Source organism: Zootoca vivipara, chromosome Z1, assembly GCF_965207765.1.
Source record: "Zootoca vivipara chromosome Z1, rZooViv2.hap1.1, whole genome shotgun sequence".
Classification (NCBI taxonomy): Eukaryota; Metazoa; Chordata; class Lepidosauria; order Squamata; family Lacertidae; genus Zootoca; species Zootoca vivipara.
Window position 1 is genome coordinate 72,633,658 of NC_142583.1, and position 27,996 is coordinate 72,661,653.

General features: G+C 48.5%; 1 protein-coding gene across 4 annotated transcripts; it reads left to right on the forward strand.

The window, feature by feature from the left end:
- The first annotated feature begins 6,317 nt into the window (after window positions 1-6,317).
- Window positions 6,318-21,721, forward strand: SPEF1 (sperm flagellar and cilia associated 1). Of its 4 annotated transcripts, none has more exons than XR_015947827.1 (9): window positions 6,366-6,653; window positions 9,342-9,453; window positions 10,811-10,964; window positions 11,975-12,037; window positions 15,149-15,197; window positions 17,512-17,566; window positions 18,608-18,719; window positions 19,087-19,719; window positions 19,804-21,721. XR_015947827.1 is itself a non-coding variant. In XM_088660704.1 (9 exons), exons 1-8 carry the CDS (start codon window positions 6,542-6,544, stop codon window positions 19,192-19,194), a joined length of 765 nt encoding a protein of 254 aa, XP_088516830.1. In that variant the 5' UTR covers window positions 6,366-6,541; the 3' UTR covers window positions 19,195-19,196; window positions 21,227-21,721. The 4 variants fall into 4 exon arrangements, 3 of the variants coding, with proteins under 3 accessions (XP_034959616.1, XP_034959615.1, XP_088516830.1); XM_088660704.1 differs by having other exon boundaries at window positions 19,087-19,196; window positions 21,227-21,721; XM_035103724.3 differs by having other exon boundaries at window positions 6,349-6,653; window positions 19,087-21,721.
- The last annotated feature ends 6,275 nt before the right edge of the window (window positions 21,722-27,996 follow it).

Sequence of the window (27,996 nt, forward strand, 5' to 3'; positions counted from 1 at the left end):
CATCACCTTGCCGACAAAGGTCCGTATAGTTAAAGCTATGGTTTTCCCAGTAGTGATGTATGGAAGTGAGAGCTGGACCATAAAGAAGGCTGATCGCCGAAGAATTGATGCTTTTGAATTATGGTGCTGGAGGAGACTCTTGAGAGTCCCATGGACTGCTAGAAGATCAAACCTATCCATTCTTAAGGAAATCAGCCCTGAGTGCTCCCTGGAAGGACGGATCGTGAAGCTGAGGCTCCAATACTTTGGCCACCTCATGAGAAGAGAAGAATCCTTGGAAAAGACCCTGATGTTGGGAAAGATTGAGGGCACTAGGAGAAGGGGACGACAGAGGACAAGATGGTTGGACAGTGTTCTCGAAGCTACGAACATGAATTTGACCAAACTACGGGAGGCAGTGCAAGACAGGAGTGCCTGGCGTGCTCTGGTCCATGGGGTCATGAAGAGTCGGACACGACTAAACGACTAAACAACAACAACAAAAGCCTTCCTTCAGGCAGGGTCGTGTCCTAGCGGGAGGGGAGGGGAGACAGGGAAGATGGCATTGAACAGGATGTCAAATTCTGTCACCCCTCTCTGTTCATTAATAATGGTGTCCTGCAAAAAAAACCCCATATGATTTTATAACACTAGCTTCGAAGCCAAAAGGGCAGAGAGATACTGTATACTCCCCCCCCCCATATTCAGTCTGCATGGAACTGGGGTGGGGCCTCCCAGAAGGGAAATATCCTGCCCTGCCTGTTTTGATAGACCTTGTGATTCCAACAACAAAAGCCATACCAGGAATGACAATCTAATCTAATCAGAGCGGGGGGGGGGGGAGAGAGGGGATTTTAGTTACCCAGATTTTAACCAAATTGTGCCTCCTTTGACCACTGACAAGTGCAAACAGGGACAGCCCTTTGCCCCACTGAATGCATAGTCTTTACCCACTTGCCTGGGAGTAAGTTCCATTGAAAACAGTGGGACTTACTTCTGAGCAGACAGGTAAAGGTTGCTCAATTTGCAATAAAGGAATAAAGGCTCACGTAATTCCTAAGACATGGCTATGTAGATGCAGAAGCATTGCAATGGAAGGATTGAAAGTGGATTAGTGACCTATCCCTTCAAAATTATGGGAAGGGCTTTGCATGCCACGAAGCTTCACCATTTCCTTCATTTGGCGCAGGAGTTTTATTTTCAGGATAAAACAGTTTTTGCACCTACATTCCCCCCCCCCTCCACTTTTAATTGTTCTCCAAGATGCGTAGGGGAGGAAAAAGGAAAACTGTGACATTCTGGGATCAAATCAGAAACTGGAAAGTCGGACACTTTGAAGGTATGTTTTTGTTTTGTTTTGGTTCTAAATACATTTTATTAGATTTTCTTCCAACCATACAAAAGTGAAAAATCACCATAACGGAAACAATAATAACAAACACACACTACTATATACCAAAACAATTTCAAATCCAAAAATAGGCATTCTCCCAATCCCATGACTTTGCCTCCCCCCCCCCCGGTTCCTTAATTTTTCTTTTCAACTGCATATATCTCTAAAATTACAAGTGTTCTTAAAATCCTGCCAATGTGTTAACTTGGTTACAATACTTTTGCATATACCGTATACAACAAACATTTCCCCTTCTTTTCTGAATTTCTTGTCGTCTTGGTTTCTGAGCTTTCCAGTTAACTTAGCCATTTCGGTGTATTAACTTGATTTCCCAGTCTTCTTTAGTCGGGGCAGCTTTTTCTTTCCATCTTTGGGCTAACAATATCTGGGAAATGCTCGTGCCATGCAGAAACAATTTATTGGGAAGGCATGTTAAGGCAACATATCAGGGCAGCAGAATCTCTACATTACAAATGTCAAAACCATCTTAACTGCCATGGCTTCCCCCTGCCCCTCAGTTCTGAGAACGGCCACCTTAAAAATAAGTGCTGGCCTGTCCAGTTCCAAAATAAGGACAGCCTGATGCGCGACCAGATAGGGAAACCCGCAAGCGGGATTCGAACACAAGAGCAGCTTTCCCGCTTCTTGTGCTCTTCAACAAGCAGCTTCACAACAGAATGGGAAGAAAGTGCTGTGAGTTTCTGAGGGGATTGAGGCCATGTGCCCGAAGCCCTTCTAATTCCTGAATCCAGCAAGGATTCAATTGCTTCTTGATAGATAACGACCCCCATGGGGTCACGAAGAGTCAGACAGGACTAAAGGACTAAACAACAGATAATGGCCACAATAAATATGGGTCATTAAGGGAACAAAAGAAGTGGTTCTGTGCCAGAGGTCAAATGGGTGGGGAGCCCCTCCCTTAACTGCCTGATACAAAATCCAGAGTTGAGCCTTTAATGCTTGCTTCCCCCCCCCCAATCTTTTTTACCCTCTGTATTTTTGTTTTAAACCACACAGAGCAACTTGGGACAACCCAGTCAGATGGGTGGGATATTATTATTATTATTATTATTATTATTATTATTATTATTATTATTATTAGAGGTAGCTAGAAGCTGGTGGGCAGCAGGCTGGGCAGCTAAACAACAGAACCATGCCTGATTTCTGCTGGGATTAAAGGCTGTGGCTATGGAAGAAGGAGGAATACTTTCTTGGGGTGCAATGCTATGAGCCCCTCCCTCCTAGGCTCAGATTGCATACTGTATATGTGCAAATGAACCATATATTCTAAAGACACCAGAGTCTCCGCTGTCCCTCATTCCATGGAAACCGAACCCTGGGGGAGCTCCTGGAACCCCAGAGCTTGGAGACTGGTGTGACATGCAGCAATATATGAAGCAATCGCACATATAGAAAACAAGTTCGAATCCCACATGGATACCAATTCAAATTTTAAAAAAATCTTCAAGGTTTGCTGGAAAAGAAAAGCTCTCCAATGCTAAGGTTATGCACAACTGTTATGCTGTGCCTCTGAATTTGGAGCTTTCAATTAAGTATTATGGGACTCATAGCTGACAGTGCGGTGTAGTGGTTAGAGTAGCTCTGGGAGACCTGGGTTCACACCCTACTTGGCCAGAATTCTCTCACTGCTGGTGACCTTGTGCCACTGTCTCCCAGCCTTTCCTACCTCGCAAAATGGTTGAACCAATAAAATAAGATGGAAAACAAACAGGTCTGCTGTTACACAGAGGAAAACAGAAAGTAATAATGAATGAAATAAATAAATAAATAGAGAACTGGCCTCTGCTCCTCCACTATATAGCCCCGTTTAAAGCCATCTCAAAAACTAACCAATGCTGCATTTTGTGAATGCCACAAAACAAACTCTTTCACATTTCCCCCCCTCTCCACCCCCCCCAAAAAACCCGTTTCACTGATCCTGAGGATGTGTTAAACTGTTTTTAAAACTGCGTTTTTAAATTGCTGTAACCCAGCCTGGCACTTTATGGCAAAAGGCGGGTAATAAATCAAAATAACCACTGAAACGTAAATGTCTTTCTGCCTCCCACTTATAAGGATGTGCCTGGACCTGCTCTGAAATCAGAATATCCAACAGATATGCTCAGCTTTCTCTAGGCAGGAAGAGTCTGATAAGTGGGAAAACTGCACCTGTTGAATTTCTGCATGCAGAGCAGCTGCTAAAGGTATACAAACCCTTCCTGAGGGTGGGGGGAAGAGAAAAATAGGTCCGAGTTATTAGCATTTAGCATTGTAGTAGAGCTTTACCAACCTGTCCCCAGATGTTTTGGACTCACTTATGGAAGTTGTAGTCTGAAGCATCTGGAGGAAACCAGTCAGCAAAGACAAACCTGTCCTAAACTGGCAACAAAACCAAGTTTCCACAAATCTAGCTGAGATTCCTGCATGGCAGGGGGTTGGACTAGATGACCCTCATGGTTCCTTCCAAGTCTACAATTCAATGACCCTATGATTACAGAGTAGTCTCTGCTGCCACCTGGTGGTGTTCTGGCTAAAGGACGTTGAGAGCTGACTTCCACATAACTCTACACAACAAAGCATTTTCTCTGATATTTTGCATGCACAAGAATGTGTGGCCCTTTCCCCATTGCACACAATCCCTAAGGCTGAATGCTTTCCTGGGCAACAGTAGGGTCCACTCAGGGCTTTTTTTCCCTGGGGGGACGCGGGGGGGGCACATTTTGTGAATCTTTGTACTTTTGTCCATTTACTGTATTTCATAGAATCATAGAGTTGGAAGAGACCACAAGGGCCATCCAGTCCAACCCCCTGCCGAGCAGGAAACACCATCAAAGCATTCTTGACATATGGCTGTCAAGCCTCTGCTTAAAGACCTCCAAAGGAGGAGACTCCACCACACTCCTTGGCAGCAAATTCCACTGCCGAACAGCTCTTACTGTCAGGAAGTTCTTCCTAATGTTTAGGTGGAATCTTCTTTCTTGTAGTTTGAATCCATTGCTCCGTGTCCGCTTCTCTGGAGCAGCAGAAAACAACCTTTCTCCCTCCTCCATATGACATCCTTTGATATATTTGAACATGGCTATCATATCGCCCCTTAACCTTCTCTTCTCCAGGCTAAACATACCCAGCTCCCTAAGCCGTTCCTCATAAGGCATCGTTTCCAGGCCTTTGACCATTTTGGTTGCCCTCTTCTGGACACGTTCCAGCTTGTCAGTATCCTTCTTGAACTGTGGTGCCCAGAACTGGACACAGTACTCCAGGTGAGGTCTGACCAGAGCAGAATACAGTCAGTATTTATTTTTCGCGATTTGAACTATAAAAATGGTGATTTTATTGGGTCAAAATGAGAGTACCCCTAAACATTTTTTTAGGGAAAATGCACTGGGCGCACTTAAAACTGCAATACTGTACTGTGTAAACTGGGAGCAATGGGGAATGAGTGAGGATCTGGAATGGTTACAGCTTCTGCCTGGCAACTGTTGGCTCTGGTGACACCTCGAGGCAAGCCCACGATGTTTATTGAGCCTTTGGAGAGAGCAACACAGGCCTGGCTCCAGAAGGTGGTGATGCCAGCTAAGTATTTTGGGGGGGAAGGCCGTAGCTCAAGTGGTAGAGCTTTGCACGCCATAAAAATACAAGACCCCCTCCCCCTGCTGGATCTGACCGGTGGCCCATCTAGTCCAGCATCCTGTTCTCACGGTGACCAACCAGATGCCGTGTGGAAAACCCAAGAACAGGATCTGAACACAAGAGAAATGCTCTCCCCTCCTGTGGTTTCCAGCAACTGGTAGCCAGAAGTATTGTTACCTCCAGCTACGGCGAGAGAACACGAGTTTGTCTAATTCTCCATCTAATTCTGTCAAGCCATCCAGGTTGGTGGTTGTCAGTGCCTCCTGTGGCAGAGAGTTCCACAGTTTAAATTAGATTTGGATAATAAGATATAGAACTTGCCAAGAATGTTCTGCAATGAACGTTAGAAGGGGGACTCGGGGAAGTCCCTTACTAAAATGAGGAAAAATGGAATGTATGTGTTGTTGTTGTTGTTTTTAATTTTTAATTTTTGTATTTTTGAATATGGATGTTATAACAATGTATAATTATATGGATGTTATTCTTTTCTTTTTATAAAACTTAATAAAAAATTATTATAAAAAAGAGAGTTCCACAGTTTAACTATGTGCTGCATGCAGAACAATTTATTTATTTTTGTCTGTCCTGAATCTTCCAACATTCAGCTTCATTGGATGTCCACCACTTTGAGGGCCATGAGAGAGGGAGAAAATTGTTTCTCTGTCCATTCTCTCTGTGCCATGCATGATTTCATATCTTCTGCCAATGTGCCTCTTCCTTGCCTGTTTACTTACCCTCTGATAATGCTCTGGAACCTGGGACCGTCTGATCAATTCGAACAGACCAGCCAAAGGAAGGACTGTGTGCAGTTAAGCTACGGAACTCACTGCCACAGAATGTAGTGATGCAGTTATCAAACCGAAAGGCTTCAAATGCCAGGGGGCAGGGGTGGACAAATTCACAGAGGACAAGGACTTTGGTTTGAAGAGCAGACCACCACACATCTTGTTTCCCAAGCACTGCAGGGGGTTGGGCTAGATGACCCTTTGGATCCCTTCCAACTCCAAGCCGAGAAAAATACCAGCTGCTGATTCCTGTCGCTCAAGCTGCGGTTAAAGTCACAGGAGCAAGCCGGGGAAGATGTTCGAAATCACTCAGGAACCTTAGCCCCCCTTGCATGTGTGAATACATTCCGCTTTCCTGGCCTCTGCCCCCTATTCTCGCAAGCTTGTTGGGGCCCCAGACGCACAACCAGCCATTTCTGGCTCTCTCCCCCCCCCCCAAATGCCTCTTAGCTGGGCAGCTCCCATCCCGTTGCTAGGCAGCTGCTAAGATGCTCCAGTTGCCTAGCAACCCTGCTGTTGCGGTTACTGTTGCTGGGCCTACCGCTGGGAACTACCGCTCCCAGGGTGCTTTGGGGTCTGCCACACCTGAGATGGGGGGGGGGAGGACGCTGTTGACGTTGCCATGGTCACAAAGGCAAACAATATGGCTGCGCCCAGCCCTCCAGGGCAGAAGGGAGCTGGTGGAGAAGCTCTGAGCCCGGTCCAGGGGGGCACCTAGAGGGCTGCCAAGGATACAGGGGAGACGAGCATCAGCATGGCCAACGGGGAGCTGGACGAGGAGAGCCTGAACGACCTGTACAGCTGGGTCGATGCCATCCCACTTTCGCGCCCCAAGAGGAACATCGCCCGGGACTTCAGCGATGGAGGTTTTTTTTTGGGGGGGGGGCACTTGTTCGAATCCTGGCACTTGTATATGTGTGTTTCACAATAGATTATAGAATCAGAGAATCCGGGGCCTGCATAAGTCATGCAGACTCTCTAATAATAATAATAATAATAATAATAATAATAATAATAATAATAATAAATTATTTCTACCCCCTGTCCATCTGGCTAGGTTTCCCCAGTCACTCTGGGCGGCTTTCAACAGAGCATTAAAAACAGAACAAAACTTCAAACATTAAAAACTTCCCTAAACAGGGCTGCCTTCAGACGTCTTCTAAAAGTGTCCCTATTTTCCAGGGACAGTCCCGGATTTACAGAAGCCGTCCCGCCAGTTTCTGATTTGATCCCAGAATGTCCCGCTTCTCCTTAGGACCTCTGTATTTTCATCAGGAAAATGTTGGAGGGTTTGCGTTATGCGACCCTTGAGACAAGGAGACAAGTAACTACAGTATTTAACCTTGGGAAGGCATCTCAAGGCAGCCCTGTATAGGGAAGTTTTTTAAAATGTGTAATGTTTTATTATGTTTTTATATATGTTGGAAGCTGCCCTGAGTGACTGGGGAAACCCAGTCAGATGGGCGGGATATAAATATTATTATTATTATTATTATTATTATTATTATTATTATTATTATTAAATAGGATATCCCTATTTTTGTTGGAGAAATGTTGGAAGGTAGGAGTCATGATGATGATGATGATGATGATGATATTATTAATAATAATAATTTATTATTTATACCCCACCCCTCTGGCTGGTTTCCCCAGCTACTCTAGGCAGCTCCCAACATAATATTAAAACATGATGAACATCGAACATAAGGAGAGACTGCTGAGATGTGGGGCCATGTGGGGCTCTTAAAGTCACATCAACACTGAGTCTTGCAAAACAGAGTCATACTGAGGCAGCAAAAGAGCATTTGTTCCCATCCCCCCCCAACCCTCGGATTAAAGGTAAAGGGGCCCCTGACCATCAGGTCCAGTCGTGTCCGACTCTGGGATTGCAGCGCTCATCTCGCTCTATAGGCCGAGGGAGCCGGCGTTTGTCTGCAGACAGCTTCCAGGTCATGTGGCCAGCATGACAAAGCTGCTTCTGGTGAACCAGAGCAGCGCACGGAAACGCCGTTTACCTTCCCGCCGGAGCGGTCCCTATTTATCTACTTGCACATTGATGTGCTTGCGAACTGCTAGGTGGGCAGGAGCTGTGACCAAGCAACAGGAGCTCACCCCGTTGCGGGGATTCGAATCGCCGACCTTCTGATCAGCAAGCCCTAGGCTCTGTGGTTTAACCCACAGCGTCACCTGGGTCCCACCCCCCGGGTTAAAGGACCCCTGACCATTAGGTCCAGTTGTGACCGACTCTGGGGTTGCGCGCTCATCTCGCATTATTGGCCGAGGGAGCCGGCGTATAGCTTCCAGGTCATGTGGCCAGCATGACAAAGCCGCTTCTGGCAAACCAGAGCAGCACATGGAAACGCCGTTTACCTTCCCGCTGTAGCGGTTCCTATTTATCTACTTGCATTTTGACGGGCTTTCAAACTGCTAGGTTGGCAGGAGCTGGGACCAAGCAATGGGAGCTCACCCCATCACAGGGATTCGAACCGCCGACCTTCTGATCAGCAAGCCCTAGGCTCTGTGGTTTAACCCACAGCGCCACCTGGGTCCCACCCCCCGGGTTACTGTGCCTTAAAAAACACACGACACCAATATAATAAACAGTTGCCCCACCCCTTCCTAGCCGCTGTAGGAAAAGCTTCACCTGTTGGTTTATTAGCATCATTCTCTGTTGCATAGCGCAGTCAGTGGGTGTGTAGTTCCTGAAAGAGAAGCTGCAAGAGGTCCCCGCCCCGAGGAGCCTCCAATCTAAACTCTTGCACTGAGGAATAATAATAATAATAATAATAATAATAATAATAATAATAATAATAATTTATTTATACCCTGTCCATCTGGCTGGGTTTCCAACAAAATATTAAAAATACAATAAAACATCAAAGGAAGCAATAGAAATTGGTGAGTGAGAAGGAAGCAGAGGCAAAGGAAAGGTGGCGTCCTTGGTTCAGTTTCAGGCCCCTCGGCTACATTTCAGGAGGGAGGGAGGGAAGCTCCAGGGGGGCTCCAGGGATTCCTACCTGCTGTGCACCTGTAAGGGTCCCTTCCAACCTTTCTTGGAAGTTTTAAAGCAGAGGTCAGGTGGCCGCCTGTCAGGGATCCTTCAGCTATGATTCCTCCATTGCAGGGGGTTGGGCTGGATGACCCTTGGGGATCCCTCCCAACTCTACAATTCTATGATGTGGTGGTAGCAAATTGTGAAGTTTATCAATGTGCTGTGTGTGAAGGTCTTCCTTTTGCTTGTCCTGGACCTTCCAAGGTTCAGCTTCGTTTTATGAACCGTCCCCCCCCCTTGTGTTCTAGCGTTAGAAGAAAGGGAGAAAAACAGATGTCTCTAACCACTTTCTCCATTTGCCACCTGTTTGGAAAAGCCCCTGAGCTCTGGGCCTTGGGACCTAGGTTCCATTTGGTGGGTTCTGCTCTGGTTGGAGACATGTCGGGCCACCATAGACGAAGTTTGTAGGAAATGCCAGGGATGGGGTGGGCTTGGCGGGGGGGGGGCGTTGTGGGTCACCATCTGCTTCTGCTCCTACTTCTCCCTTTGATTTCCCATGCAGTTTTGGTGGCTGAAGTGGTGAAGTTTTACTTTCCAAAAATAGTGGAAATGCACAACTACGCGCCAGCTAATTCTACGCAGCAGAAGCTCTCCAACTGGGGACACCTGAACAGGTCAGTCACACCCCTGAGCTATACAGTGGAACCTCGGTTTATGAACACCTCGGTTTATGAATTTTTGGTTTATGAACACAGCGGACCCATCTGGAACGGATTAATTCATTTTCCATTACTTTCAATGGGAAAGTTCGCTTCAGTTTATGAACGCACTTCCGGAACCAATTACACCCATGCTTCAGTTTATGAACGCTTCAGTTTAAGTACTCCGCGGACCCATCTGGAATGGATTAATCCACTTTCCATTATTTTCAATGGGAAAGTTCGCTTCAGTTTATGAACGCTTCAGTTTAAGTACCCCGCGGACCGTCTGGAACAGATTAATCCACTTTCCATTACTTTCAATGGGAAAGTTTGCTTCAGTTTATGAACGCTTCAGTTTATGAACAGACTTCTGGAACCAATTGTGTTCATAAACCGAGGTACTACTGTATCCTGAATTTAAAACCCACTGCTGCTGGCTGAGATATGGGACATGTCAAATGGGAACATTAAATGTTTTTTTAAAAGATAATTTATTAAATTTTCCAATTAAACACATTTAAACCAAAACAAAACATACAACCACAAACACAACAACACATAATAAACATATTTTTCTTCTTCTTAGCATCTTATCAGTTACTACAATTTTATTTGCTCTACCGAGCTTTGACTTCCCTCCTTCCCCCCAATCGGTTTTCTTATCCATTCCTATCTCACAGTTCCTTTATTCCTTCTACCTAAAGTCAATTCGTAGGATTTATTTCAATCCTGCAAGTGTCTTTAAACTTCTACAGTTCTTCTCCATATAGTCCACAAATTTACTCCAGTCTTTTTGGAACTTTGCCTCTCCCTGGTTTCAGATCCTGCTAGTCAGTCTTGCTAATTCCGCATAGTCCATCATTTTTGTCTGCCACTCTTCAGTCGTCGGTAACTTCTGAGTTTTCCATTTTTGGGCTAACGAAGTCCTAGCCGCAGTTGTCGCATACAAAAATAATACTTGATCTCCTTTCACTATCTCTTGTCCTATAAGTCCTAATAGAAAAGCTTCCGGTTTTTTGGGAAAGGTGTATTTAAAAATCTTTTTCAGGGGAACATTAAATGTTAAACGTTGCTTGTTTTTGCTTGGTGATGCTCTCGTCTTCTTTGTGGATTTCACTGCATTTTGCTGCAAAACGGAGCCTAGCTGGCCTCTGAGCTTTAAAACGCCTTTGGAAATCCACCACAGCCTTCCAGAACTGCCCATGTACAGCTCCCAGGAGTCAAAAACCTGGGTGCCTTAAGCCCTGATGTGTCCAAGGAATTGCACCCCGTGTTCCAGTGGGGACTTTGGATACGCTGACTTGATTTCATTGCCCTTCTTCTTCTGCAGGAAAGTTCTGAGCAAGCTTAACTTCTCCATCCCAGAAGACATGGTCCGGAAGATTGCCCAGTGCACCCCTGGGATGGTAGAGCTGGTGCTGATTCCCCTGAGACAGAAAATCGAGGAGAAACAAAAGCAGGCCAAGATGTCCAACTCCTATCAGGTTAGCAGAGCCTGGAAGGGAGGAGGGATGGAAGGCAATAAGTGCATCTTGCACTGTTAGAGCATTTCCGTTCACCTGCAACTTTGCAAGTAGCCCGTGCAGCAGGAAACTATTGCGCCCATTTTGCGGATTTACAGAACTGAGGCTGAGAGACAGCAGTTTGCCCCAGAGCGCCAACAACTCCTTGCTAATGGCCCAGCCAAGTCTGAACCGCTGCCTCCCAGATCCACGTGGAGCCATCAAGCCTGCGGGCTGCAAATGTGGTTTCTTGTTGCGCCGTAATCACTACGGCTCATGCTCTGTGCTCTTGAATAGAGCTCATTCATTTCAATGGGACTTCCACAGGAGAACTTCCCAGTGGATCATGCCCAGCATTTGTAGCGGCGCAGTGAAAATACTAAGCCACCTTAAATTTGTCAGTTTTTTGCATGCAACCGTCCCTTGTCCGTTGGCATTTTTTGGTCATTGCACCAGAGTTTATTTTGCATGTGCAAACTGCAGGAGACAAAGCCATTAGGTTTATGCCACAGAGTATAAATAAGGTGGGACAGTCCCAAACAGCAAAGCAAGAAACAGGCCAGGCTACTTGCTATTTTTCTAGAGAGCAGCAGAGGGTGCTCGCCTCAAGCCGCCAAACTGCTTTTTTCCAGCACTGGGAATGCGGTGTCAAGCTTAAGGCTGCAACCACCGCATGCATTGTTTTTAAAAGACGTTTTCTTAGCATGTTCTTCTGAAATGTTTCTTGCTGTGCTGCAATGCCCAAATCTCTGGAAAGTGAGCTAAATCGATGAAGGTGATATTAGATCTGGCCAAAATCAGCAGCTGGCTGCTCTTCTTTTTGCTGCTGAATCAGAAAAAAATTGGTTTGCCTGCGGATTGGAGTTTGTTCTGATTCAGCAATAAGCAGAGGGTTTTCCTGGGAAATCAGCAGGGCAAATGGAAAACATCTTGGACGTGTGTTTTCTAGGCAAGCCCCTTTTCACGCCTTCCTCCCTTCTGCTTCCTTCCAGGGCCATCCTCCAACCGCTGTGGGCTCCTGCAGTCTTTGCTCCTTTCCGTCTCCATTGCCCCAGGTCTCAGCCTTTTTCCTCTTCAGCATACGCCCCTGCTGGAAGGTCCCCTCTCTCGCTCCCCCTCTTTCCCCCTCTGCTTGTCTGATTCACAGGCTCCAGGCTGTGTGGCTCTTAGGATTGCCAGTTGAGTTGCCCATTGCTCGAAGGGTTGCCCCTCCTCTTACGAAAGGGTTGTCAGTTATTGCAAAATGCCACATCCTTACACCGATTCACAGAATCATAGAACTGCAGAGTTGGAAGGGGCCCCAAGCGTCATCTAGTCTGCCCCCTGCAATGCAGGAATCTCAGCTAAAGCATCCCTGGGAAATGGCCATCCCAACTTTGCTTTAAATTCTCCACTCAGGGAGAGTCCACCACCTCCTGAGGGAGACCGTTCCACCTTCAAACAGTTCTCCAATGAAAATAGAGCTGTCCTATTTATCTTATTTACTACTCTTACTCTTGCTATTATTATGATCAGAGCTAGAAGCTAGAACATTTCTCCAACAAAAATTGGGACATCCTATTCCATCATCATCACCATCATCTTATTATTATTATTTATATCCCACCCATCTGACTGACTTGCCCCAGCCACTCTGGGTGGCTTCTAAAATAATAATAAAACATCAATCATTGAAAGCTTCCCTCCACAGAACTTTCTTCAGATGTCTTCAGATGTATAGTTACTTATTTCCTTGGCTTCAAGAGGGGGCCCCCATAACTCCATACCCTCCAACATTTCTTCGATGAAAATAGGGATGTCCAGGAAAAGCGGGACATTCCACGATCAATTCAGAAACGGTGACGGCTTCTGTAAATCTGGGACTGTCCCTGGAAAATAGGGAGACTTGGAGGGTCTGAGGCGTCACAGAGCTTGCTGGGAATGTTTGGAAATGTAAAGGATTCTGGCAAGAATAAGAAGAGACTGAAAATCTCCTTCTCATCGGTGGTGAATATGCAAAAAAGTCGGATCTGCGTCAACAGATCCAGCGCACTGATTCTTGCATGGTGTGAGCTGCCCCCTACGGATGCTGCGGAATCTCTTTTCTTGGATAGATTCCACGGGGCTGTCGTCGCAGAGAATATGAATTGCTGTTTGATCCGCCAAAGCCCATTCACAAGTGACAGCCGGCGTTTGAGGCCAGGGTTGTGGAGTAATGGGTGAGCCGTGCGCTCCGAAACCCTGCCCTTGCGCTCTGTACAGCATGTGCTGCTGTCAGCCGAGAGAAGGGGCCAGCAATCCTACGTGCAGCCCGTTTGTGGGACTCCACGGGACGCATCGGCCAGCGCTGCAACTTGTTTAATGCAGCACAGGGCGGTCCAGCATCTAGAAAGAAGCCAGGGAACTTCCACCCAGGGCGGGGGCAGGGACGGCATCCAGGAAACCCCCCCCCCCCCGTGCAGGGCAGGAATGCTGTAACCCTTCCCGACTGCCTGCTCTCCCTTCCCTGCCCTGCAACTAGTATTCAGTGGTAAACTGCCTCTCAACCTGGAGGTTCTACGCAGCAGCCATGGACATTAGTCATTGATCTGCATCTCCTCGGTGCATCTGTCTCTAGCCCTCCATGGCTGCCCTTTCTTCCTTTCTTTGCTTCAAGCAGAGTTAGAGCTGCCATATTTTGAAAAGCAACGAAGGGTAGGCTAGGATGGCTTGTTTCAAATACCCCTACTATACGTAGGCTACAGAAGCTGTGATCTATTGCTTGGGGGGGGGGGAGGCAGGAGAAGAGAAGAAAAAAAGCAAGTCTTCAACCATTTGGGTCTCATATTATTCCCCGCCCATCTGACTTGCCTCAGCCGCTCTGGACTAAGGTTACCAGATTTTTTTCAATGAATCTGGGGAAACTTTTCAACCTCCTACTAAATACAGTGGTACCTCGGTTTATGAACACAATTGGTTCCGGAAGTCTGTTCATAAACTGAAGACTTCATAAACTGAAGCGAACTTTCCCATTGAAAGTAATGGAAAGCGGATTAATCTGTTCCAGACGGTCCGCGGAGTACTTAAACTGAAGTGTTCATAAACTGAAGCGAACTTTCCCATTGAAAGTAATGGAAAGTGAATTAATCCGTTCCAGATGGGTCCGCGGCGTTCGTAAACCGAAAATTCGTAAACCGAGGTGTTCATAAACCGAGGTTCCACTGTAGATTGATTTTGTCAGGAGACTGATTTGTAAATCCAGGGACTGTCCCTGGGAAAAGGGGACGTCTGGTAACCTTAATCTGGACGGCTTCCAACAGATATAAAAACATTTTTTAAAAAATCAAACATTAAAAAGCTTCCCTATACAGGGTTGCCTTCCAATGTCTTCTAAAGGTTGTATTGTTACAGTCAAACCTCGGTTTACACCTACCTCTGTTTGTGACCGCTTCGGCGAGCGACCGCCGCAGACCCAGAAGTGTTTGCATCTGGGTTCCGTGGCGTCGGATGCGTAGATGCGACCTGTGCAGTGTGTGCGTGCGCAGAAGCGTGCCCTCCGTGGAACGGATTGCGGTCGCAAACCGTGGTACCACTGTGCTTATCTCCTTGGCTCGGGGGTCACGTAACTCCATACCCTCCAACATTTCTCCGATGAAAATAGGGACGTATCGGAAACCAGGACAGCTTCTGTAAATTTGGGACTGAAAATAGGGATTTACTTTATTTATTTATTACTCTATTTATTTGGGAGTCTGGCATTGGGAATGGGCTTTGAAGTCTCCTTAGCTTAGTGCCTGGCTGCTCATGGCCTGACCCTGCTGAAGAAAATAATCTCAAAAGCCCGAGAAGCCACCAGCTCGCCTCCCCTCTCTCTTGACGGCTTCTCATGAGCCCCAGAAATGATTTGGGTGGCTGTTCCTCAACGGGTAGCCAAACGGCTGTGCCTCTTTCCTTTGCTGCCCTCCTTTCTCTGCTGCTGTAGGATTCATCCTGCCCTGCTTAGAGGCTGCTGCGACCCCCACGCTCCTTTCCAAGCTCACACCTGCATGTTACAACTCAAACCAGCATCAGACCAGAAGGTGGGGAGGGGTGGGGTGGGGGAGCCAATTTAATTGAATAGCATTGATGTGGCCAGGAGGAAGGAAGCAGCGGGACCCTGAGCGCTCAGCGAGTCAACTTGCTTTTCTTCTCTGGCTCTCTCGACACAGGAGCTGGGAATGCGCTCGACCCTGGAGGAGAACAACTATCTGGATACAGGTAGGATCAATGTTGGATCAGGCCAGAACGTCAGAACATCAGAAGAGCCGGCTGCTGGATCAGGCCAATGAGTAATCTGGTCCAGGCATCCTGTTCTCACAGGGGCCGGCCAGATGCCTGTGGGAAACTAGCAAGCAGGATTCGAACACAAGACCACCTCTCCCCTCCTGTGGCTTCCAGCAACTAGCGTTCAGGAGCATCGCTGCCTCTGACTGCGGAGAGCAAAGCATAACTATCATGGCTGATAGCGATTGACAGCCCTCCTCCTCCATGAATTTGTCTAACCCAGGCATCCCCAAAGTCGGCCCTCCAGCTGTTGTTGGACTACAATTCCCATCATACCTGACAACTGGTCCTGTTGGCTAGGGATGATGGGAGTTGTAGTCCAACAACAGCTGGAGGGCCAAGTTTGGGGATGCCTGGTATAACCTTTGAAAGCCATCCAAGTTGGTGGCCATCATTGCCTCTTGTGGCAGGGAGTTCCGTAGCTTAACTCTGCACTGCATGAAGAAGGGCTTCATTTTGCCTGTTCTGAACCCTCCAGCATCCAGCTTTTAGATGTGTCTGTGGGTTATTGGTTTGTTTTTGTCTTTGCATTTTGGGTTCTCATTTTGTATTTTTCTGCTGTGAACTGCCCTGTGATGAAGGGCGCACATTTTAACAACAACAACAACAACAACAACAACAGGGGACCACAAGGATCATCCGGTCCCTGCAATGCAGGAATCTTTTGCCCAACGTGGGGCTCGAACCCACAACCCTGCAGTTAAGAGTCTCCCGCTCTACCAAGTGAGTTACCCCAGTCCTAAGCCCTGGAGGAAACTTGCTGCCAGTCAGTGTAAGCCATACTGAGCCAGAGGAACCAAAGGTCTGACTCTGTACAAAGTAGCGGCCTATCCTCCTAGAGGGATGTTTATGCACATAGCTAAGAGGGTCTATTTATTACTATAAATTTATCACACGGCCCCAGCAGGTCCTGCAACCTCACCCCCAAAGGCGCCGCCCCCCATGGTCTCCCAAGGCATACAGGTGCCAACCAACCATAGCCATTATTTATTATTAAACTGTGTAATAATATAATAATAATTTATTACTTATACCCCGCCCATCTGGCTGGGTTTCCCCAGCCACTCTGGGCGGCTTCCAATAAAATATTAAAATACAATGGTCTGTTAAACATTAAAAGCTTCCCTAAACAGGGCTGCCTTCAGGTGTCTTCTAAAAGTCTGGTAGCTGTTTTTCTCTTTGACATCTGGTGGGAGGGCGTTCCACAGGGCGGGTGCCACCACCGAGAAGTCCCTCTGCCTAGTTCCCTGTAACTTGGCTTCTCGCAGCGAGGGAACCGCCAGAAGGCCCTCGGCACTGGGCCTCAGCGTCCGGGCAGAACGATGGGGGTGTATGCATCTTTTTCCTAAATCAGTCACTGGAATGCAGGAAGGAACATAGAAAGGAACAGGATCCATCCATCAGGGACTTGCTGAGGAGGGCTGCACTGAGGAAGCACTGAGGTGGAAGACTCCCCCTCCCCCTCCCCCTGACCAGGATCCTGAATCTTCCCAGAAGCAGTGGGGCAGTATAGATTTGGAACAGTGGTTTGCAGAGGGGCATAGTCCAGAAGACAAAAGTTGGGAAGAATTGGGTGGTGAACAGGTAGGAGGAGAAGAACCGGGAGAGAGAGAGAGAGAAGAAAGTTAACAGACTCCAGCCCCTCAGTCCAAGGTCAAGGAGATTAGATAAGGTAGCTGCACAGAAGGCATGGTGGATGCGAGATCAGGTTGCAAGATGAGGAAGTGACTAGGGGGGAAGTGGGTGTAAACCTTAACTGGGAGCACCTTTACTCCGAGAATAGACTCTTTGCTCTTACGCTGTGATCATTAGAATCTCTTTAAATGGTAAGAGACTCTTTTTGCTTTGTTCTGCTTATCCACGGCCAAAGGCAGGGAGGAAGCCGCTCCCTCAAAGCAAGACACCATCCATCGTAGTATTGTCTACACCGACTGGCAGCAGATCTCTAGGATTCCGGGCAGGAGTCTCTCTCAGCCCTGCCCGGAGATGCCATCGGCGATTGAACCCAGGACATTCTGCATGCAAAGCAGATGTTCCGTTACTGAGCTGTGGACCTTCCCTAATAAGATAGATCAATAAATAATAACTTTTCATGGGATTTTTTTTAAAATAAAAAATGTAATATAAAGGTATAGATAGCTATAAATACAGAGTCTCAGTTGAATTCTGGTTTCATTGCGGATTGTGGGGCGGGGATTTTGGAGGGCCTACACGCCTCTAATGATAGTCTCTGTTTCACATTTTACAGGCTTCACTTCAAAGCCCAAACCCAACAGCACCCAGGACTCTCCTGCGTTGGAAAGGTAATTAAAAGAAAAGAAAAGAATTACTGCCAGTTAGGGAAACCCTGTCTTGCCAGGGCTGGCAGTACAGCTGCAAGCAAATAATAATAATAATAATAATAATAATAATAATAATAATAATAATAATAGGCTGGGTTTTCCCAGCCACTCTGGCAGCCATCACTGCCTCCTGTGGGAGGGAGTTCCGCGGTTTAACTGTGCAAAGAAGTACAGTGTGGTGTCATGGTGTCGGACCAGAAGCTGGGGGACAAGGGTTCAAATTCCCCACTTGGCCATGAAGCTGACTGGGTGTCCTTGGGCCAGTCGTTGCCCCTCAGCCTAACCTGCCTCACTGGGTTGTTGTGGAAGCAGGGGTGCCATGTCAGCCCCCTTGAGCTCCTCGGGGAAAAAGGTGAGATATAAATGCAAAGGATGAATGACTAAAAAAAAGTTTTCTGTTCTGGAAGGGGGAGCCTGGGAGTCTTCCCCCTCCTCTCCTCTTGCAGCCTCTTGTGGCAGGGAGTTCCATAGTTTAAGGGGCAGGTCTACCAGGGTGGGCAGCCTGGTGGAAATCCCCTTGGTTCTTTCTCTCACCTGAGCCCTGTCTGTGTCCTTTCCCAGCCTTTCCCAGCACAGCGCCCTCCAGACATATTTGACTGCAACTCAACTCCCACCCGCCCCCGCCCCATCTTATCCCCACAAACAACCCCGTGAGGTAGGCTGAGAGGTGGCGAACAGCCACAGTGAGTTGAGCGGGGATTCGAACCCCGGCCTCCCAGGTCCCCAGAGCCAGAGAGGAGGAGTGGCAAGGTCGTACGGTAGTTCAGCCACATCTGGAGGCGCCCTGTTGGTGAGCTCTGCTGCGAACTGTGATAGCTAAGTGGAGCCTCCAGGATTAGTGGCAGTCTAGCTGAAGTCTTGCACCAAATCTGGGCTTTTGCTTTGACCTGGTAAAGTAGCTGGCTGCTCTTATGGTCAAGTGTGTGTGTGTGTGTGCGTTTTGGGTAGGAACCCCCAGGTTTTTGCACCACCGTGACCTCCAGAACTTTTCCTTGTCTCCAGGGGGCCCAAAGGACACCAGAGCTACACAGTGCCTCTGCAAACGGACGCCAATCTCCGACTCCACTTAGCAGAGAGGGAACAAGCCCTTCTGGCCTCGCAGGAGATGGTTCAGGTGAGAGAGGCGCTCCCTTGCCTTCCCCCTGAGGCCCAGCCAGGTTCATCTTCCCCACCTGAACTTTAGCCCTGCCCTGCCCTTCCTCAACCTCACAGAGCCATGCAGTTGGAAGGGGCCAGAATGGGCATTAATGTGGCACTTGCAACAGCGCCCCTTCTGCATGTTTCTACAGGTGGGCAGGGTTAGTCTGGACAGACGCGTCTGAGGTTGTTAGCCACACGCACCACCCGAGGAACTCCCTGCCACAGGATGCTGGCTGTGGCTGCCTCAGGGCCCTGGGTCTCCTTCCTCTCCACCAGGAGCTGCTGGGGCTACTTGGGAGACCCTTCGAAATCCACCCCTCTCTGTCTCTTCCCTGGTCCAGATCCTTCAGATGAAGGTCCGCCGCTTGGAGCATCTCTTGCACCTGAAGAACGTCCGGATTGATGACCTCACCCGCCGCCTGCAGCAAGCGGAGCAGAGGCGGAAGTGAAGGCGCCGTCTCGGGTTCCCCTCTCTGATGCCCATCAGATGATTTTTCAGATGGCCAGGCCTTTTCTCTCTCTCTCTCTCTCTCTCTCTCTCTCTCTCTCTCTCTTTCTCTCTTTTCTGCCACCTCTTCCTTTGCGAACAGCTGCTTTCAGGCTCCAGGCAGGCTGAGACGTCAAAGGCTGGCAGAGGTCCCAAGTCGAAGGAAGGAGCCCACGCCTGTGGCTGGCGCGGGCAGATGGCCTCGCCGATGCCCAGAGGCCAGGGATGGGGTGAATGGATGGGCTGAAAAGCAGGAGTCAGCCAAGAAGAGGTGCCAGGCCAGGAGGACGTGCCCTCAATTCTCCCCAACCCTCTTGCTGGTCCGGGGATGAGAGCTCCCTCTTGGGCTCTCCAAAACCAGAACCTGCCTGAGAGCTCTCCACTCAGCAACAGTCTAGGAAATGGGCTTTTGGCTTCACTGTTGCCCTGGAAGCCCTGCTTGCCGCCTCCTCACCTGGTGACTAGGTCCAGGCACGCCTCCTCCCAGGTGAGGCCAGCTTCTGTGCCTTTCCCACTCTCTCCCAAGTGCTTGTGCTTGCAGGGGGCTCTGGAACATCTCAGAGGCCCTGAGGGCTGTGGATGGAGCAACAGGGCGTTCTGCCAGGAGCCTTGAGCTCTGCGACTTTCTGTCGAGGAGAAACTAGTTTCGGGTGCATGTAACATCCCTCAGGGGGATCCTGCTGGCACATTCCCCCTGGGAAATGTAGTTCTGAGAAGAGCCTCAGGCCTTCATGGGTGACGCGGCGATCAGGATCCAATGTCCTTCTGTGGGCCTTCTCTCTCTCCAGCAATGTTTTCAGCTTTGGGGGGCAGGGAGGGGGCGATAGTTTTGGCTGCTTCTTTTGCCTCTTCATCTCCCTGCTCCCAGTGCTGCAGATGTGCAGGTGGAACGGTTTGCCACAGGCCCCGCTTTTTCTGCAGTGAGGAGCAGGCATCTCGTGCATTAAATAGGGAGTGGGTTACCCCTTGAACCGTGTTGGTGCCCGTGAAAGCTTTTGCACAACTGCATGTGCCTCTGTGGCAAAGGGCATGCAAATCCCAGCTATGAAAGCAAACGCTTGGGGTTGCAAACCCCAGCAGGCAAAGGGGGCTCTTGCACAAAAGTGGAATCTGGAGATGCAGCAACGACAAAGAGGCGTCGTGACTTCCTCTTGATATGTTAGTTGCAGGCCTGTGTTTTGAACATAGGTTCCCCAATTTTATTTTATTTTTAAATCCCGTTCTCTGTTTTAGCCAAAATGAAAGAAGGCAGCTTCTACTGCCCTAAGCCAGACTTTGCCAACCTGGTGCCCCCAAGATGTTTTGGATGACAGCTCGTGGGTCAGTCATTGATCAGAAACCGTAAACCGATGGCTATATTATTTGAAGATTGGTGGGCAAAGGAGACCGTCCTTGGCAATAGGAGAAAAGTCATTTGCCTTACCTCTAACCCCGCAAATCTAGACTTATCAGGTGGGAGGTTTTGTGACAGTTCGGGAACACCACCCGGGATGTCCTTTTACCTTGCAACCCATTTTTTTCTCTTGGGTTGTTGAGAGGGCTGCTTTCTGAGTTCTATTATTTGGCCTTTGCTGGATGCAATTCAGTCTGACCTTGCAGACCTCCAACCTTCTCTTATTGAACTCAGGATCTGCCCATCATACAGGGGGGGGGGTGCATAATTTTTTTGCAGCAAGCTTCATTTATGGCGCCAGACTGCACTGCTGTCGCAAGGGAGGGTTGAATTCAGGGGTCGCCAACGTGGTGCTGTTTGATCCCAGCTCCCATCAGCTGCAACCAACATGGACCAGTGATCAGGAATAATGGGAGCAGTAGTCCCAAAACGTTTGAAGGGGCACCACATGGTCTAAACCATGGGGCCTCCTCCTAATGCCCCAGGAAGCTGGAGGAGATGTCCCACTTCCTATTGTCCTTGGGCATCTAGGGAGCAATTCACATCATAGCTTCTTTTTTTTTTCTTGGTGAAAATGGCGCCTGTGGATTTCCCCCACCAGGCCTTTGTGACTTTTGCAGCCTGGAACACAGAACTTGAAGGGACAAGCCAACCAGCTTCAAAACATGCCATTCCACCATGCCTGCTGCCCCGGGCTCTCAGAGGCTAACACCACATTTCCTTATGCCACACGGACAAAGGAACGTGGCACAAGGGACGGAGGAAGGCTGGCACCATGCCACGCCCTGACTACGATGAAGGCACACTTGGGGATTTTCTCAGGAGATGCTGCCTAGAGCAGATACAAGACGGGCATCCTTGGCACAGCTCTGATGCAAAAACGGTGGCGTGGATGAGCAGACCCTCCTGCCGATGGAGCAGGCCTTCTGATCAGTTGCTTTTAATCAATCGCTTTTTGATTATGGTGAAGCTAATGTTGCATCTGGGTAACGTTGGGTCATCACGGGCAGGGGTTTCTGTACAATCGTGTTGTTTCTTTGTACTGTATAGGGGCTTGTCTGATGATCTTTCAGCAATAAAACGGTTTATCCTTCTCCTTCCTCGCCTCTTTTATTTGGAGCACTCTAGCAGCAGGGAGAGTGCTCCAAAAGACTTTGGAACAGCCCTCCCAAGCTGGGGCTCTCTCGATGCTTTAGGCAAATGCCCGGGGGAGAAGGCTATCAATGGATACTAGCCACAATCGGCATGTTCTCCTTCCACTGCCAGAGGCGTGATGCCTCTAAATGCCCATTGCTGGGAATCGTAGGCTGGCAAAGCTAAACATACCCATCTTCTTCAACCGTTCCTCATATGGCTTGGTTACCCGACCCTTGATTGTCTTGGTTGCCCTCCTCTGCACACCTTCCAGCTTGTCAACATCCTTCTTAGATTGTGGTGCCCAGAACTGGACACTGGACTCTAGATGGGGTCTGACCAAGGCCAATAGAGTGGGACCACCACTGAGCACTAAACTGTTGGTGCAGCCTAGAATAGCATTATACAATAGAGGGATGCGGGTGGCGCTGTGGTCTAAACCACAGAACCTCTTGGGCTTGCCGATCAGAAGGTCGGCGGTTTGAATCCACGCAACGGGGTGAGCTCCCGTTGCTCGGTCCCAGCTCCTGCCAACCTAGCAGTTCGAAAGCACGTCCAAGTGCAAGTAGATAAATAGGGACCGCTACAGCGGGAAGGTAAACGGCGTTTCCGTGCACTGCTCTGGTTCGCCAGAAGCGGCTTTGTCATGCTGGCCACATGACCTGGAAGCTGTACGCCGGCTCCCTCGGCCAATACCGCGAGGTGAGCGTCACAACCCCAGAGTCGGTCACGACTGGACCTAATGGTCAGGGGTCCCTTTACCTTTAGAATAGCAATCAGCTTTTATTTATTTTTTGCTGCTGCTGCTGCTGCATCATCACACTGTTGACCTATGGTAAGCTACTGGTCTACTAAGACCCCTAGAACCTTTTCACATGTACTACTGTCAAGCCAGGTGTCCCCCATCTCATATTTGTGCAGCTGGTTCTTCCTTCCTAAGTGAACAACCTTGCATTTGTCCCTGCTGAAACTCATTTTGTTAGTTTGGTCCCGGTTCTCCAACCAATCTGTTACGGTCATCTTGAACCCCGATTCTGTCTTCTGGGGCATTAGCTATCCTTCCCAGTTTGGTATCATTGTCAAATTTGCTGAGAATCCCCTCAATTCCTTTGTCCAAATTGTTCATAAAGACGCTGAACAATGGGTCCGGGAGAGAAACTTGTCACTTTCCCCCAAGATGACGAGGGACCACTATCCTGATTTCTGCCTTCTGTGTGACCTGGAGCCTTGTTTCCAGAACCCCAGGTGCCATTTGCTCCCATAGACTGTATCTCATATCATCATCTCATTTGCTCTGCTTTCCTTGATCTCTGGGGCTCTGGGGAGGCATCATGGCGAAACCCAACCTCCCCCCTCCCCATGAAAGGCAAAGACGTCGGGCCCAGCAAAGGAAGCAGGGAGACCAAGGCTGTTGATGACTAATGGGATGAAGAAACAAGACCCCTCTCTCGGCTACAGACCATCCATTAGTGAATTATGGATTCTGATGAGATTACCCAAGTTATTCTGGGCTGCCGGGAGCAGAAAACAGATCGCTCCTTGCTGCTTCTGGGAGACAAATTTGTTTTCTCAAGTGCAGTGCGGTGGGGTGGCAAGTGGTTGCACAAAGCACATTTTGGTGACTGGCTGCGGAGGCAGACCGTAGTCACAACAACGCTTGACATGGGGACATTTTTATAGACTAATTGGAATGGTAGAGTTGGAAGGGAGCCAGAGGGTCATCGAGTCCAACCCCCTGGAATGCAGGGGTCACAGCTAAAGCTGTGCGATGTGATCCATGAGAGGCAGTCAAGTACAACATTCCTTGTAATGTTAGAGAAGACATGCGAGGGAATGTTTGGTCCAGCCAGTCAAAACTTCCTGTTCCTCCTGGCTGCAGCATCCTTCCTTTTGCATGTGATAGAAGGTGGGTGTGACCTCACCTGTGCAGGTAACAAAAGGATGAGTCATGCAGCAAGCTTCCCTCTCTTTCTGACTTCCTTCTTTGTTTGACCAGCTTTTGGCTAGGACTGCTCCGCTAGCTCTCAGCTAGCAGAAGCACTGGGATTATTCCCCCATATGGGGGTAGATCCACATGTACATATTTGTAACTAAGTCTGCCTTCAGGAATCCAACTGTGAACTGATGTGAGTAAACTTCCTTTATTGACTCTGAATAAGATTGCCGCGTCTTTATTCTTTTAAGAGGGATTCACGGGAACTTACCAGGAACATACAGTTCAATCTGAAGACAGATTGAATTGTATAATAGTGAGAGGCTCACACGAGCCTGCAACCAGCTATCTGCTGTGCATGTAAAAGGGGAATGTAAACTCTGCTTATCAAGGAACTTGATAAGCAATATATCCTCTCCTGCCGCCCTGAACATTCCCACAAAAGTGTCCCTAACAGAAGGTCCTCCAGTCTCTGCTTGAACACCCGCCTTGCATGGGAGTCAATTTCACCACTGAACAGCTCTTACCACCAAAAACGTTATTCCTAATGTTTAGTCAAAATCTCTTTTCTTGTTATTGGAATCCATTGGTCTGGATCCTTCCTTCTGGAGCAAGAGAAATCAAGCTTGCTCCATCTTCCATGGGACAGCTCTTCCGATATTGGAAGATGGCTCTCATATCTTTAGTCTTCTTTTCTCCAAGCTAAACTAGACAGCCCGGGGTGATGCAGGGCTCTCCGTGGGTGGGGCTTCAGACAGGATGATGCTGGAGCTGATGGGAATCGTAGTCCATAATTTCTGAAAGGCACCAGATTGGGGAAGGCTGCAATAACTCCTCTGGCTTTTGAGATGTCCCTGGCATCGCCCACACACCTTCCAGGCTTTTTTCTGTAGCCATAAGGGGGAGACATGGTCCCCTTTGTAACTGAACTGTAAAAGAAAACAAGCTGAGATTTCTAGGGAGGTGAATTTGGAGGTGGGGTGGGGGCGGAGACCATCACTGGCCAATCCTATCCCAAACCAGCAATAGCATCTGCCTGTATCCTTGTCTGCATTTTAATCTTTGCCCGCCTTCCACAGTTCTACTCTTTCCAGGCACTTGGTTGTGAAAGTTACCAAAAGCAGAGACACCTGGAGACTGAGTCACTCTCCCTTTGCCTCACAGCCTTCTCCTCCTTCATCTCTGGACTCCCAAGAGAGGTTCTTGGCATCTGCAAGGCTTCCGCCTTCGACTTTTTCAGAGCTTGTTGGGGACAAGGACATGAGTTCCAGGCTGCTCTCTCCAGGCGGCCTCAGTTAGGCACGCAGGAGGGGTTGAGAGAGCTCTGAGCTCCTTTGACTGCCCATGGAGGTGCAGGTCAATTCTGTGTCCAGGGCAGCTGTCTACCAGCTGCATCTGATACGTAGGCTGAGACCCTCCCTGCCTGCGGACTGTCTAGCCAGAGTGGTGCATGCTCTGGTTATCTCCCGCTTGGACTACTGCAATGCGCTCTACATGGGGCTACCTTTGAAGGTGACTTGGAAACTGCAATTAATCCAGAATGCGGCAGTTAGACCAGTGATTGGGAGTGGCTGCTGGGACCATATAACACCAGTCCTGAAAGACCTACATTGGCTCCCAGGACGTTTCCGAGCATAATTCAAAGTGTTAGTGCTGACCTTTAAAGCCCTAAACGGCCTCGGTCCTGTATACCTGAAGGAGCGTCTCCACCCCCATCATTATGCCTGGACACTGAGATCCAGCGCCGAGGGCCTTCTGGTGGTTCCCTCACTGTGAAAAGTGAGGTTACAGGAACCAGGCAGAGGGCCTTCTTGGTAGTGGTGCCTGCCCTGTGGAACGCCCTCCCATCAGATGTCGAGGAAATAAGCAACTATTTTACTTTTTAAAGACACCTAAAGGGAAGTTTTTAATGTTGAATGCTGTATTGTGTTTTTAATATTCTGCTGGGAGCCGCCCAGAGTAGCTGGGAAAACCCAGCCAGATGGGTGGGGTATAAATAATAAATAATAATAATTATTATAATTATTGGGAAGGGCAAACAAGAACACTGAGAAAAAATCCCAGGGGTGTGGCTAGTAATCGCAAAAAGTACAAGATGATCCAGCACTTGTACATTTGTGAAGTGGCCCTCTGCATAAACTTGCCCAGAATTAACCATTATTCAGCAACCTAAATTTGCCTGTTGTCTTTGTGACAGCATCTTAAACCTAGACAGCATCTTAAAAAGCAGAGACATCACCTTGCCGACAAAGGTCCGTACAGTTAAAGCTCTGGTTTTCCCAGAAGTGATGTAAGGAAGTGAGAGCTGAACCATAAAGAAGGCTGATCGCCGAAGAATTGATGCTTTTGAATTATGGTGCTGGAGGAGATTCTTGAGAGTCCCATGGCCTGCAAGAAGATCAAACCTATCCATTCTGAAGGAAATCAGCCCCGAGTGCTCACTGGAAGGACAGATCCTGAAGCTGAAGCTCCAATACTTTGGCCACCTCATGAGAAGAGAAGAATCCTTGGAAAAGACCCTGATGTTGGGAAAGATTGAGGGCACAAGGAGAAGGGGACGACAGAGGACGAGATGGTTGGACAGTGTTCTCGAAGCTACGAACATAAGTTTGACCGAACTGTGGGAGGCAGTGGAAGACAGGAGTGCCTGGCGTGCTCTGGTCCATGGGGTCACGAAGAGTCGGACACGACTAAATGACTAAACAACAACAAATTTGCCTGAATCCCATCTGGAAATTGCAAATCTGGAAGCACCCAGGAGCCAGGGGAAAACTTGATGGCTGTTCCACATATTCCATCTGAAGAAGGACGAAATGCAGATGCTAGGATCTGTGGGTTCAAGATCAGTCATCCCCCCCAACTTTTTGTGCTTATTATCACATTTCTATCCCATTTCTCTTTCCAGGAGCTCAAGTTGGCATACATAGTTCTCTCTGTCCTCATTTAATCCCCACAGCAACCCTGTGGGATAGGTTAGGCCGAGAAGCAGTGACTGGTTCAAGGTCACACTCAGTGAGCTTCATGGCCAAGTGGGGATTTGAGCCCTGGTCTCCCAGGTCCAAGTCTGATACTTTTAACCGCTATGCTACTCTCTTGACCACCTATCCAACCTGATGAAAAGTTTTTGAGAACTCAGCTTTACCAGCAGAGGTGATTTCCCCACTGGCTTTTAGAGAGAGCCTTGCTTGCTGCAGCTCAGTTAGTTAGAGTGTGATGCTTATAGTGCTAAGGTTGCAGGTTTGGGATAGCTGCTGGAATGATGGTTACAGGTAGGTAGCCGTGTTGGTCTGACGTAGTCAAAACAAAAATAAAAAAATCCTTCCAGTAGCACCTTAGAGACCAACTAAGTTTGCCATGGGTATGAGCTTTCGTGTGCATGCACACTTCTTCAGATACCACAAAAGCCCATACCTATGACAAACTTAGTTGGTCTCTAAGGTGCTACTGGAAGGATTTTTTTTTTTAATTTTGCTGGAATGATGTGTAGGAAGACGGTGGAGGGCGGAGCCCATGCATTTTGTGTTTATATCTTACATTTTTATGCTGTGAACCACTCTGAGATCTTTGGGAGAAGGGAAGTATGCAAATTTAATAAATGACGAAGATGGTAGCAATAATAACAACAAACAGTTTCTTTTTTCTGGAAAAAAAAGGTGGGGGAACTCACCACAAAGTTCGTGCAGCGGCTAACTCTGTGATTAATAAACTCAAGCAGAGAATGATCTGGATTAGAAATGGCCACTGCTGCTTTATTGATTACAGATATAGTAGGTGGATTTTTGGTCAGGCACTGGATGCATATCCTGTTCCAGCCCCCATCCCCGGGGGGGGGGGAATTAATTATTTAATTTAGAAAAGGTAAGGAACTCAGTTCCCCCATGTTCCTGCTCAAACAACCCCCGCCCCCGATAATAAACATAAAACAGCAGCAGCAGCAGTACCTGACTTATTCCTGCAGCAGAAGGTGCAGTAACGGAGCGGGGATGGTCCCGGCCGGCAGATCAATGGGGAAAAGAGCCTGGGGTTGTTGTACTGCACATATTGTCCTTTTCGCATCGCGCGCGCTCCATTCCCACGTGCAGCCGCACCCGCGAGCGGCCCCCCGCGCATTGCAACATTTCCCGCCTTTGCCATTGGCCGAGTCTTTCCCGCCTCGGCCACGCCCCGCTTTCTAAAGGCAGTTCCGCCCCGCCCCCGCGCTCCACCCCCGCCGTTCCGCCGGGCCCCGCCTCCGCCTCCCAGTTCTCCCACCCGCCATTGGCCGAAGGGCCTCTCGGCTGCGGCCAATCAGGAGGAGCCTCGCC